The 13,022-nt window shown below is 41.3% G+C and overlaps 1 protein-coding gene across 3 annotated transcripts in view; it reads left to right on the top strand.

Moving 5' to 3' along the window:
• Positions 1 to 13,022, top strand: part of DNAH1 (dynein axonemal heavy chain 1) — a 125,713-nt gene that overhangs the window by 77,441 nt on the left and 35,250 nt on the right. For all 3 annotated transcript variants that reach the window (XM_079967202.1, XM_079967204.1, XM_079967203.1), the window contains 9 exons: positions 1,185 to 1,363; positions 2,422 to 2,652; positions 3,771 to 3,967; positions 5,643 to 5,778; positions 7,050 to 7,258; positions 7,955 to 8,126; positions 8,436 to 8,627; positions 11,094 to 11,204; positions 12,255 to 12,440. In XM_079967202.1, the coding sequence (XP_079823328.1) occupies positions 1,185 to 1,363; positions 2,422 to 2,652; positions 3,771 to 3,967; positions 5,643 to 5,778; positions 7,050 to 7,258; positions 7,955 to 8,126; positions 8,436 to 8,627; positions 11,094 to 11,204; positions 12,255 to 12,440 (1,613 nt within the window). The remainder of the gene's footprint in view (positions 1 to 1,184; positions 1,364 to 2,421; positions 2,653 to 3,770; positions 3,968 to 5,642; positions 5,779 to 7,049; positions 7,259 to 7,954; positions 8,127 to 8,435; positions 8,628 to 11,093; positions 11,205 to 12,254; positions 12,441 to 13,022) is intronic.

Below are 13,022 nucleotides of genomic sequence, written 5' to 3'. Positions count from 1 at the left end.
GCAGATGAATGCCCATTTCTTTAAACACAATAACATGGATAAGCTTAAGTATGCCAATTTTTGGCTTACCTAAGGGAGCTCCATACTTTATGCTGCAGGCACATGTCCTGTCTGTACACTAGTGTTGGACCAGAGTTCCCTGCAGGAACCATGTGACTTGTGGACAATACCCATTTGTTTGTGCTACAGCCTCCCAACTGATTATACATGCATGTATCTCACAAGATAGCTCCCTGGCAGCCACATTATGGAGAAAAGGCAGCCACACATAACCTCAAAGTAAGAGTAATAGAAACAGACCCTTCTGAATTTATCTAATCTGGTTTAAACAATTCTCGCTCAGCAGGTGCCAGTTTCTCTAGTTGGAAAACTTGAGTTTTTGATATGGGGATAATGTATGCAGAATTCTTAACAGTGCAAGAAAAAATCTGGGGTTAAGCTGAATTTGAATCTTGACAAGATCGAAGTCCTGTGGGTGGGTGGTTCCCAGGTTCAGGAATTGGATAGTATGCTTGTCCTGTGTGGGGTCCCATTCCCCACAAAGGAGCAGGTGTGCAGTCTGCTGGTACTCCAGGAAATGTCTCAGTCACTGGAAGCCTGGGTGGTTGCAGTGCCTTTGACCAGGTCTGGCTCGTATGCAAACTGCAACTGCAACTATTCCAAGAACAAACCTCATGTTTAGTGAGGAAAGAACTTAACCATGAGTTCCAGTTCAGATGGCACACTAAGCCGGACATTTGCTTCACTCAGCACAGCACAGGAGCAAAAAAGGGCTGGGGAGGAGAAAAGTGGCTATGAGCTGCTTTCTGTGGGCCTGCCAGAGTCTGGCTTACCATGTTGTATGAACCATGTTATACAAGCCATTGTTAGAATTCTGTTTATCTCTGCTTAAGTTATTAGCTGCATTTTAATTGTACTACGATTTAATTTTAGTATACCACCTTGAGACTGATGTGGGAGGCAGTATAAAAAATCTTAATTAATAAGTTGTGTGGTTGTACTACAACTGCACATTAGGCGGTAATATAGATTGTGAGGATGGAAAACATCTTCTGTGAGATAAAGTCATTGGTAAATCTCACTATGTCTCAAGCTAGCCTGCCCTATTTCTATGTGATCGCTCTTGGTTCTTCCTTTCCTGAAAAGCCCCCACTGCAATGCTGACCATCTTTTGGGTTTTTTAGCTGGATGCCCACAGGTGCAGGACTTAAGTGAACCCCTTGTTGATGCAACTATACGAGTGTATTCCACTATCACATCCCAACTGTTGCCTACTCCAGCAAAATCTCACTATACGTTTAATTTGAGGGATCTGTCCAAGGTTTTCCAGGGCATGCTCATGGCAGAACCTGCCAAAATTATGGTAAGTGCTCCCTTCACAATATCTGCTCTGTGACAGGATTTTTAGTTGCTGGAAATTGCATATTATTTCTCGATAAAATGACACACCGAACATTTATCCCTTTGTTGTGTGCATTGCATACCACTGCACTAAGTGCAAGCAATAAGGCACAATCTAGGCCTGATTGTGGGGATCTGGGGCAAAATATTGGGGTTGCTTTTTTCTCTCTTGTTGGCAGCAGCAAGAGTATCACACCTCTTTCATTCACTCATAGTCCCCCTACCTCAGGAGAACTTGATTCTGCAGTATCCATGGTAGAGCTTTACCGCAAACCCAGTACAATCGAGCTTGGGTGTCCATGAGTCCCTCATATATCTAGCAATAAAATCTGAGTGCATGGATTTATCCGCAGAACTCCACCTCCCAGTTTCCTCAAGTTTTGGCCAGCCATTCTTACAGTGCAATCCTAAGTGGGGTGTGGGTGGAGATGTGTGGCAGACTTTCCTTTTTTTCCCTTTCCTTGAGTGGATCTTTATTTTTAAAAAAACAAAGAAACAAACCACTCCTTGATTCCAGTAGAAGGAGAATTAGTTATAACAGGTCTAGACTGGCATAGGAGAGGGACCCAATTCTGGGGCCTCTCTGAAGGACAGAGGGGCCTGTGATCTAGCAGATCCAAGGCCACCCCTTCTGTGCGCCAGAACTCTCCATTTCAAAGCCCGACACTGACTAATTGTAGCAGAAACTATACCTGCAGCAGAGCTAAACCCACAGAGCTTTTTGAAGACCTAGGAGGGGTCTCCATGGCGGCATATCCTCTGCTAGCAAAACTGGTCTGTGTTATAGGGAGAGACCCATTGTCCTCTAAACCCCTCCAATCAGCTGATCTGGGGTTTAGATTTGCTCTGGTAGTTTAGAAACATTTTCTTATAAATCTGGTTGGGAAAGGGTTGTTTTTCACACCGTAGGGTCAGTGTCTTAGGGGGAAGAATCAACGTGGAACAAGAAATAACATTCTTTGGGGTTGTGTGAGTAATAACGAAAGGTTGTTTAAGGTTGTCACTGGAATTATTTGCCAGAATAAAGCGGACCTGCTGAGGCTGTGGTATCATGAGAGTTGCCGTGTGTTTCGTGACCGTCTGGTTAATGAGGAGGACCGAACTTGGTTTGATGACTTGATGAAGAGCGTGATGTCTGAATGGGATACCGACTTTAAGGAAGTTGTTCCTTATGAGCCCCTTCTCTATGGGGATTTCATGAACCCAGGTTCTGATGTGAAGCTTTATGAATTAATTGCCGAAAGAGAGAAGGTAGGATTTATAAGATGCTTCTCCATTTTTGTACTTCTTCCATCTTTCATTCCTTTGTGCACAACATATAATATGGGTGCAGTTAATAAAAGCATTGGGTGTCCAGAGTTGAGTTTCTAGAATATACTTTATGCATGGCAAGCCTATACTAGAAGTGATTATGATTTTCAGAGGAAAGAAACAACAAGAAGGTTGTACAAGGATAGACTGAGCACTAGAAGCATGCTGAGAATGATAGATGAACATGGATGGAAGAGGATAGAACAGACCTAGATAATGCTGTTTCCTCTGACTGCCCCCTGTGTTCAGGCAAGTAATAAAGAACAGTTGGGAATCTGCTATGCAGATGACTTTAGCACAGTACTTGGGCTTGGAAAATGCAATAAACTAGGAAGAGGAACAAGTTTAATGTTCATAGTACTGCAGCGGATGCCATTAAAATCTGTACAGGTGACCTTTGCAGGTAATTATCCTTCCTGTAGAACTCCCAACTGGAAGGATATTGTGCATACTGAGAAAATGTTAATTAAGCAAAGGGTAAAAAATATAACGATTTTAATAAGGAGCAGTGTACTTTGCATTCACTGCCATGTAGTCAAGGATAATAATAACAGTATGTCTTCTTTCATGATCACTAAGTGAATTATAGATAATTAATCCAGCCTCTTAGGTAGGCAGATGTTCATCACACCCATTGCCCAGATAGATAAAATGTGGATGAGGGATTAGATAACTTAACCATGTCCATGCTATGACACAATAGCTAAACTCAAATTGATACTCTGAAATCCTTGCAAGCGTGTTGCTCTAATCCTATTGAACTTGGCTATGATTTACAGAGAACATTATTTAAATAGTTAACTTTATCTGTGAAAGATTTTGGTTGGGGAGTTAAAGAAAGGCTGCTTGCTCCTCTTTTTTGATGGGTGTACATCCTAGATCATCTATTTTCATTTTCACTGAGTAGGCTTTCTAAGACAGTGGGTATTTTTTTCACCCCTGTCTTCCCTTATTGACAGGATCTGATGGGCATAGAGGTGGATGGTCCATTGATGGCCTTCTCAGAGAGGCATGCTTAGTTCCTGCTCCTATTCTTCTTCCTCTCTTTTTGACTATAGCTTATGCACGTGATTGAGGAGTACATGGAGGAATACAATCAGATCAATACTACCAAGATGAAGCTAGTTCTTTTCATGGACGCTATGCAACACATTTGCCGAATCACCCGTATTCTGCGCCAGGCACTGGGCAATGCTCTTCTCTTGGGTGTTGGTGGCAGTGGAAGGCAATCTCTCACCAAATTAGCATCTCACATGTAAGATATGAATGATATTAAAGGTTTCTGAGCCAGTGGGTAGTGACAGAATGATCAGAAAGGCAGTGAGTTTGGGTTTGGGTTTTTTAGGATTTATGTTCTTCATTTCTACTTCTGAGTTCAGTTTGCTCACATCATATGAAGAAAGCTTGACACTGTTCACATCATTTTCCAGCTGTACAGAAAGTAACCATAGTGAAGAAACTGGGATTTTCCTTGCCTTCCCACCCAATGTACGTGAATGCCTCCAGGTCCACCTCGCATCCACTTTATAACACTGGAATATGGTCTTTGGGCCTATGCACATAGAGCCTAATGGGCACAGGCCTAATCTGTGTAACCATTGCCTCTCAAAATGGGAAGGGAATTGCTCAGATTCTGGCAATATGCATTAGACTTCCGCCACATAGGCCCTATATTCTTATTCTTACTCGACTACAAATGATCACCAAAGAAGAAGAATATTATTATTTATTAAAAGTTATACCCTGCTTTTCATATCTGTGTCTCAGCTTACAAAAATTAAAATATAAATGCTTAGAGAAGCTTTGGTATGCCCCTCACTAATTACCTTCTCCAACAACATGAGAAAAAGCTGTTATGTTCTACCTGAATGGTAGGAATGGTTTAACTGGTTGAAGGTCATCAGCCTCACCCTAGTTTCTCAACTGCTTTGGTTAAGTAGTTTTTTTCTAGTTCTGCTGTAAAAATTGTTAGATTCTTATCTTAGGGTCACTCTCGTTGTTTTAATTTGCCCTTCACCCTAAAGCTCCAGGGTAGGTTACAACAATTGTTAGAGAAGTAGATGTTTGTTTTCTCTCTTTGTGTTTTTGTGTCTTGGTCAACTGACCTGTTTGAGTATGGCAAGGATGCAAACTGGATTCTGCAAGCTGCCTATCTCCCTCAAATTCTTTTTCCTGCCTTTGACCACAAGGTGGCCCCGTAACTCTCACAGATTACCTTCTTCCAGTGATACAGAACTACCACTCAGTTAGCAACCAACAGTTCTTTCTGTGTCTTTCTCCCTTGTATACGTATTAGCATCATAGCTGTCAATTTACAGATTTGAAAATAAGGGACCAGCAGCCAAAATAAGTGACCTGCAGCCTCACCTGTTCCAGGCACTCCAGTCTTCCTGTCCTCCTGCAGTCTGGTCAAACTCATGCTGGTAGCTTCGAGAACACTGTCCAACCAACTTTGTAACCAGAGGTTCAACTGAATAGAATCTGAATCACATGCACCACAAGGCCTTTGCAGCCTCAACTTAAGATGGCTCCCCGGCCTGGCTTTGCACTGCAAAGTTTGCAGCAGCACGTGCAACAAAATAGCGTCCAGCATTCAAAAAACCCCTCAGCTTGCATTAACTAGCCACACACAAGGCATGCAAGCTCCACCCCCCAGTCATTCTTAGACTTCTTATTGGGTGAGCAACACAGCCAAGCAACACAGTTGGAGCCTCCCTCCTCCCTGGCCAGCAGGGAGGGAAGGAGAGGAGCTGCTTCCTTTGAAATTTAAGGGACATCATTTAAGGGACATTTAGGGGACATCCATCAATAAGGGACAGCAGAGGGACATGGCACTGGAATAAGGGACTGTCCCTTCAAATAAGGGACACTTGACAGCTATGATTAGCATATTGTAGCCCATGCCCTGATTATAATCATTTCCTTTTTAGAGCTGATTATGAATGTTTTCAAATAGAACTTTCCAAGAACTATGGGATATCTGACTGGAGAGAAGACCTCAAAAAGATCATGCTGAAGGCTGGTCTGCAAAACTTATCCATTACCTTTCTGTTTACAGATACGCAGGTAATTGAAGCTGTTGGGAATGAAATTTCTTTTTGGGCTGGATAGCTAAACCTTTAAATGAATGTTGCTCAGATTTGTACCAATTTTGTCACTCACATCTATTGTTTTATTTTCCCAACTAGTCTTAGCTTAGCAAGTTTACTTGAAAAACTGAACTTCTATGTTTTGAGAAAAACTGTGCTGTACCTGATACCTGAATGACATTTCTCTTGGTGGTACTAAGAACTCTTAACTGTTAAGGAGTTAGATTACTAAACATGTTGGCCAAATTTTACACACATGGGTGCCAACAGGTAAGAATCACAAATATAAATTACACTGATATTTGAGTACCCTGCAAACCAAAAATTGCATAGTGCCTCTGCGGCTTATCCAGATGATCTGTGGTTAGATATGTTGCAGTGCAATCCTGTGGAATAATCCCATTTACACAACTTGTTGAAGGACAACAACCATACTTCTAGATAGTTGTGTACTGCAGTCAACTATATCATACAGGCTCTCTGATAATAATAATAATAATAATAATAATAATAATAATAATAATATAATAAAAAAATAAATAAAAGCAGGTGGCTTACACAATGGTGTGGCACTGTGCATAAGGGAAGGAATATCAGTTTCATGCACTGGGTCATGCACTCAGCATTTAAACCATTGAAAACATTGCGAATAATGAGCGAAATAACACATTAGAATGCATAGAACGGCATAAGTATTGGGTGGAGGAAAAGGAGAAAATTCTCATTACAAGCAATATCTAATAGGTGTCAATGCCTTCTAGTAGCAATAAGTGTACCATTGGAGGGGAATTTGCATTTTCCCAGGTACAAAATACAGCCCAACTAGTATTGGAGAGATGTAATGTCCTAAAACAGATGTTTAGGGTTGATGGATGGTAAGTGGATTGCAAGTAATAGATAGGAAGTGCATATTTATTGTCTTAAGAATGAAATGCCTAGAAAAGTGATCAGAGTTTAGGACTGGATCCAAAAGATGGGTCTCAAAGGTTAGTCTAATTTCTGAATTACTACTTCACATTAACAAAGTAGGGGTTTCGCACTATTCTCTCTCTAATGCAGATCTCATCCCATCAGTTAGGCTGTTTCTCATTATTTACACAACCAGTGTTCTCACTGTGACTTACATTTCAGTGATTTTCAATAGGAAAATCTAAGTCACGAAGACGAGATCTTTAGTGGGTAAGTAGATGAGGTTAAAATGAAAGGTGATATTACTGCCGATAGAAGCCTTTTAATTTTTTTCTTTAGATTAAAAGTGAGTCCTTTCTTGAGGATATCAACAACCTGCTGAATTCAGGAGACATACCCAACCTGTATGCCCTGGATGAACAGGACCAGATTATGACCACTATGAAACCGTTAGTGCAGGACCAGGGGCTTCAGCCTACCAAGGCCAACCTGATGGCTGCGTACACAGGGAGAGTACGCAGCAATATCCACACAGTCCTATGCATGAGGTATGAGCTAGCCTAGTCCATTGGGCTAAATGGTGAAGGGGGTCTCTCCAAGCCCCCAAGAGCTTTCCTTACTATCAGTGGTGATCCATGCTACAGGGGGCTGGAATATAGCAGGAATGGGGAGCCTGTCATCCTTCAGATATTGTTGTTGTTTTTCTTCTATTTTCCGTACCCTTGAGGTTTGATGTGACTTTTTCAATTATATTTCGGCTAATAGTCTTATAGCTGTGCTATAAATCTTCAAAATAAATATCACTGCATTTTGAACGCTGTATCCATAGGAGCAATGAAGTTGTGTTGCCCACAATTCTTAGACGGATCAAAGTGTTCACTTACAAAGCATAGTGCCTATTCCTTCAGGAATAACGGCACATACCATAGTTACAGCCTTTAGTTCCAATACACATGTAGAAGAGATCTGTAGGGCACCTAATTTGAATGTCAACATTTGGGATGATTGCCTTGTGGAAACATTAATGAGTATAAAGGCTTTGCTGGTGAGGTGGGAATTCTCCACCCCCAGTGGTTTAGTGTAATATATTAGTATAAATTTTAATTGTGGTTTTCTGAATGTGCCTAGCATGGCCTTTGCTGTTAAAAGAATTCCCTGCAGTACATCCCAACTAGAGATATTTGACTTAGTTGAAGTTATTCTAATAAGGTTTTCTCGTTCTTTACTGCTTCCTCGTTCTCCAGTCCTATTGGAGAGGTATTCCGAGCACGGCTCAGACAGTTCCCATCTCTGGTGAACTGCTGTACCATTGACTGGTTTAATGAGTGGCCTGCAGAAGCCCTGGAGTCTGTTGCTGCTTCCTTTTTCAATGAGATCCCAGATACTGATGCCACCCCTGAAATTATACAGGGAATGGTAAGTGACCTCTCTTAAACATGCTCACAACCTCTGATTTTACATATGTGCAAGGAGAAACATGAAAAAGAGAGCAGCTATCTAATAATTGAATGTTTTGTTATTAGAATTCATATTGAATGAGTCCCTGCTAGTGTTTCGAATAGCTGTCACTTCTCCAATTGGTCCCTGTGTTTCAAGGAAATACTCATTTCATAAATGTTAGCGTTACACATTTTGTGCATCTTGCATGTAGCACATTTCATAGTCATTCTCTGCCTTCTTTCTGTTGAGAAACCTCTTCCAACGTCTGTTTCCTCCCCCTTATAGATTGAGATGTGTGTAGAAATCCATCAGAGCGTAGCACTTAAGTGCAAGGTGTATCTGGCAGAATTGGCAAGGCATAATTATGTCACTCCCAAAAGCTACCTGGAGCTGCTCGGCATCTTCACCACCTTGATAGGTGCAAAAAAGCAGGAGCTCAAAGTTGCCAAAACCAGGATGAAGAGTGGATTGGACAAGGTGAGTTGCTTCAGTCTTGGGGTTCTACCACATATGTTGAAGACTGCACTTAGAGCAATAGACCGATTTCTCCTTTTCAGCAAAACACATCATAAAAGGTTCCCTCCATCAGCACACACTAAAAAGTTTGGAATATCATTTTGGGCCTGATGTATAGTGTGTCACTGTGCTGATCACTTGCAAAAGCATTGTCATTGCTTGTGAAAGTCAATGTTTGGAAGCCTCCTTTAGAGAAACTATCAATATTAGGTAAAAAGTGGTCTGGGATAATGGGAGTTGTAGTTCTGTAACATCTGGAGGGCCACAGGCTCCCCATCTCTGAGATGCATAGTATTCAAGTCTTGATGGTAATCTACCAAATAGCTGTTCAAACTGTCAGAGTTACTAATTCGTGCTAAGAAGACAGTGATATATACATGCAAGGTTCCAGCTTTTATGTACAGGGCAATAACATCCAAAGTGGTTAGTTTATGATAAGTCATTTAGTGGACATTCCTTTCAAACCTGTTGGTCCATAAGGGTTTGGAATTCCAACAGAAACATGTTGATTGGCTGAAGGGAATATTACACCAGGCTCAGGACTGTAGGAAGATCAGTCTTCAGTAAGTTCAGTGAGGGAATTCAGAAGGAAGCCTAGAGAGAGAACCCAAAGCTGCCCCAGCTGGCAGCTGATGAAGAGTGAGAGGTCAACATGGAAGGCTCTAGAAAGATGCTCAACACAGAGGGTGCCTGTATGACTATAACTGGAATAACAGCATGCATCACATTAAACACTACCAAAATAAGACTAAAGAATGATTAAACATTCTTTAATAAATCTGAAAAACACCCAAAATAAAATCCAGCAGAATAAAATATCTGAAAAACACTCAGAATAAAATTCAGCATGCAGCCTTCATATTTTAAGACAGCAATCAGATCAATTAACATGCATCTTCCAAAAAGCCTACAGATATGTTTTTCTTGCCGACTGAAAACTGATTTGCCTAATTATATTTATTTATTTAAGGTAAATGCAATGTCACTGGTGTTAATTACCTCGAATCATTATACACCCAAATATCATTAGTGAAAGTCAATGTATCTGTATTTGGGTGTGAGCAAAGACTTGCCTTACCCAAAATGGTGCCCTCTAGAAATTGCTGAACCCTCAACTCCCATCAGCTTCTGCCAGCATGGCCAATGGTTAGGGATGCTGAGAGTTGAAGGGCACCAACTTGGGAAGGTTGGCGTAGACTCTTTTCTTCACTGTGTAAATGTGTAAGGCTATAAAAGAGAGAGAGAAGGAATGAAGATAAAGCCACATATATTGATGTTCTCTTTTCCTTTACTGAGTGCAGTTCACCCTGGTCTTATGTGAAACTGAGACTTTTAGTAGCACATTATACTTTATATTTAAAAAAAACAAAACTGTTATGTACTGAGTTGAATAGGATCCAAACTGCAGCAGTCTGATTGGTCCTAGAACAATAGGATCCAAAATGCAGCAGTCTGATTGGTCCTAGAACAATAGGATTCAGAATGCAGCAGTCTGATGGGTCCTAGAACAATGCAGCAGTATGATTGGTTGGCAGGAACCACCCAATCATGCTCCAGATACAAGTGAATCCACAACCTGATTGGCTTACAGTAGAATTCCGGAATTAGCCAATCATGTGCAGCCCATTGTGTAAATAATGTATATAAAGCAGATTCTTTGAGGGGACATTCATTCATTCCTCCTCACCACTATGAGCTGAATAAAGAGCATGAAATCACTTTGTGACTCTGAGTATATTTCAAAAACCCACAACCTGAAACAAGTTTCGAGCATATAGTGCTGCTCTTAGGAAATGCTGCCAGTTTTCATGCAGAAAAGTGGCAGCATGGAATAACAACAAAGAAAAAATAAAATAAAAAAATTCCTTCCAGTAGCACCTTAAAGACCAACTAAGTTAGTTCTTGGTATGAGCTTTCGTGTGCATGCACACTTCTTCAGATACTTCAGGTATCTGAAGAAGTGTGCATGCACACGAAAGCTCATACCAAGAACTAACTTAGTTGGTCTTTAAGGTGCTACTGGAAGGAATTTTTTTATTTTGTTTTGACTATGGCAGACCAACACGGCTACCTATCTGTAACAAAGAAAAAGCAATGGTAAAATAATGTTTTAAAACACGGCTGGGCCAAGTAAAAGTTAAGCAGTTTTAATACCATTGATTTTGGTGGGGGAATTGAGCACCTGCATAGAACTCTGACACAGAATTAACTGTGGCTTGGACTGGATTGTGCTCTAGAATTTGATTAATAGAAGAGACTTTCCAGTGGAGCCCAGAATAAGCAAGAGGTTCTCTTTTCAAGTAGCTTGAAGCTACTTCTGAGGTTTTTCCTTTACTATCTGTACTGTTTTCAGCGTTGTAGCAACAGATTATTTTCCTCTTCGCTAGGCACGTTCAATAAGAAAATGACTTTCCCCTCCATTTCTAGCTTTTGCGAACTGCAGAAGATGTAGCAAAAATGCAGGAAGAGCTAGAATTAGCACGCCCCCTGCTGGCTGAGGCTGCCCAAGACACACTGGTAACCATGGAACAGATACAGGTATGCAGCGGACCTTCAGACACTGTTGCAAAAGAGGCTGATGGTGCCCTGGTAAAACAAGAAGGGGAAAGAACCTGATACTTTGTGCTGATACTCTTCCTTGTTAGCTTTAAGCTAGAGAAAGGGAGGCCCATGTTGCATCTCTGCCTTGTTTTCACACAATACAAGTCCTACAATTAAAATAATGGGGCAACACATTTGCCACAAGGAAAACTTTTGTTGTTCTTTACTGCAAAAGGGGGTGCCATTTGGGTTTGTTCTTTTGGCTCCAGAATGACAGGACCTGCCCTTTATACTAAACTCCAAATATTTAACCTTGCTATGTGAGGTGTGATGCTTATTTCAGACAATCATGTTCATAAGAAGAGCAGCCTCTTTATCTTTAGCTATGCATGCACAATAAAGAACTTGAAGCTATCATATACTACTTCCCAAGTGAGACAGGTAACCAAACATTGCATACTATCATTCTGTATCAGCAGTGTTCCTGTTCAGAGTTCTGGTCAGCCATATCTGCTCCTGGCCCTTTTGAGAAAAGCATGCCCCTTGGGTGGTGGTTGTCGTTGTTGTGCTAGAATGTTTTTATGCTTTGGCAAACGATGACCTCATTAACACATCATGGTAAACTATAATTAATAGTTTACTGTGAATACACTAATCCTGCTTGCTTTTTTCCTTCCCGCAAGTGATCAGAAGGAAAACAAACAAATCCCCAACTTAAAGTTTCATCTGAATTAGTGCTCATGGTTTGCGTCACTCCAAACAAACATTAATCTGTTGTCAAAGTTTTCCTTTGGCTTAATGTGGTCTTGGGGCTTTTTTTCAGGGCTGGGGTAGGGAGTGAAACAAGCCACAATCCTGTATTCAGATGTAATCCTAAAACAACTGTTGTGGTTTGTCCCCCCCCCCCCCCCGTGTGCTAGTGAGAGCCATGTATTTAGGCCTAGCCCTTAACTATGGTCTGGGTCTCTGACTGATGCAGAAAAGGTGCTTCTAATCTAGCCAGTCCTGAAAGCATTCATGATTCCAAATACCTTTGTGCTGCTGCAGGTAGACACAGCTGTAGCAGAAGAAACACGGAATGCTGTGCAGGCAGAGGAAATGAAAGCCAAAGTCAAAGCTCAGACCGCTCAGGCTATTGCTGATGACGCACAGAAGGACCTGGCAGAAGCCCTGCCTGCCCTGGATGCTGCCCTTGCCAGCTTGAGGAACCTCAACAAAAATGATGTTACAGAGGTAACAGAGTTGAGAAAGAATAGATTTTAACAATACTTTCAACAAGAACACTAGTTATACCGTCTGTGCTTTACCATGGATACAGGTTCAATAGTAACACCCCCTAAACACCCCACCCATTCTGATTTTCAAACTTTGTTTCCTTGTAAGTGAGTTGTAGCAGCTTATTTCTTTTGATGGCTGTCCCTGAAGAGGAATAATCTAATCCTTTTCAGCCAAAGGTATGTAGTGCCTTTGGGTACTGCACACTGGCAGAGGAGTCATATCCAGCATGCACACTCTCTCACCCACATCCCAGCCACCACATACACAGACATGCAGATGCATATACACAGATCAGACATTGTTCCTCACTCATCAAATGATAAATCTGATGAGGAGGGATGAAAAGCAGTCTGCACCTGCCGGAGAGGCTGAAACGATGGGTATCAGCATCCCTCTACCACCTTAACTCTTTGGACTCGAATGGTTCTATAGTAATGTTACCATCTGGCTTCATTTCACTAGATGAGAAGAGTAAGGGAAGTAAAAGCATAGTTCACATCACACAGCACAATCCTGTTTGTGTCATTTCAGAAGTTA

The sequence above is a fragment of the Podarcis cretensis genome (assembly GCF_951804945.1).
Source record: "Podarcis cretensis genome assembly, chromosome: 2".
Classification (NCBI taxonomy): Eukaryota; Metazoa; Chordata; class Lepidosauria; order Squamata; family Lacertidae; genus Podarcis; species Podarcis cretensis.
The sequence above is the reverse complement of the archived record's forward strand: the minus strand, read 5'-3'. Positions and strand labels throughout refer to the sequence as shown.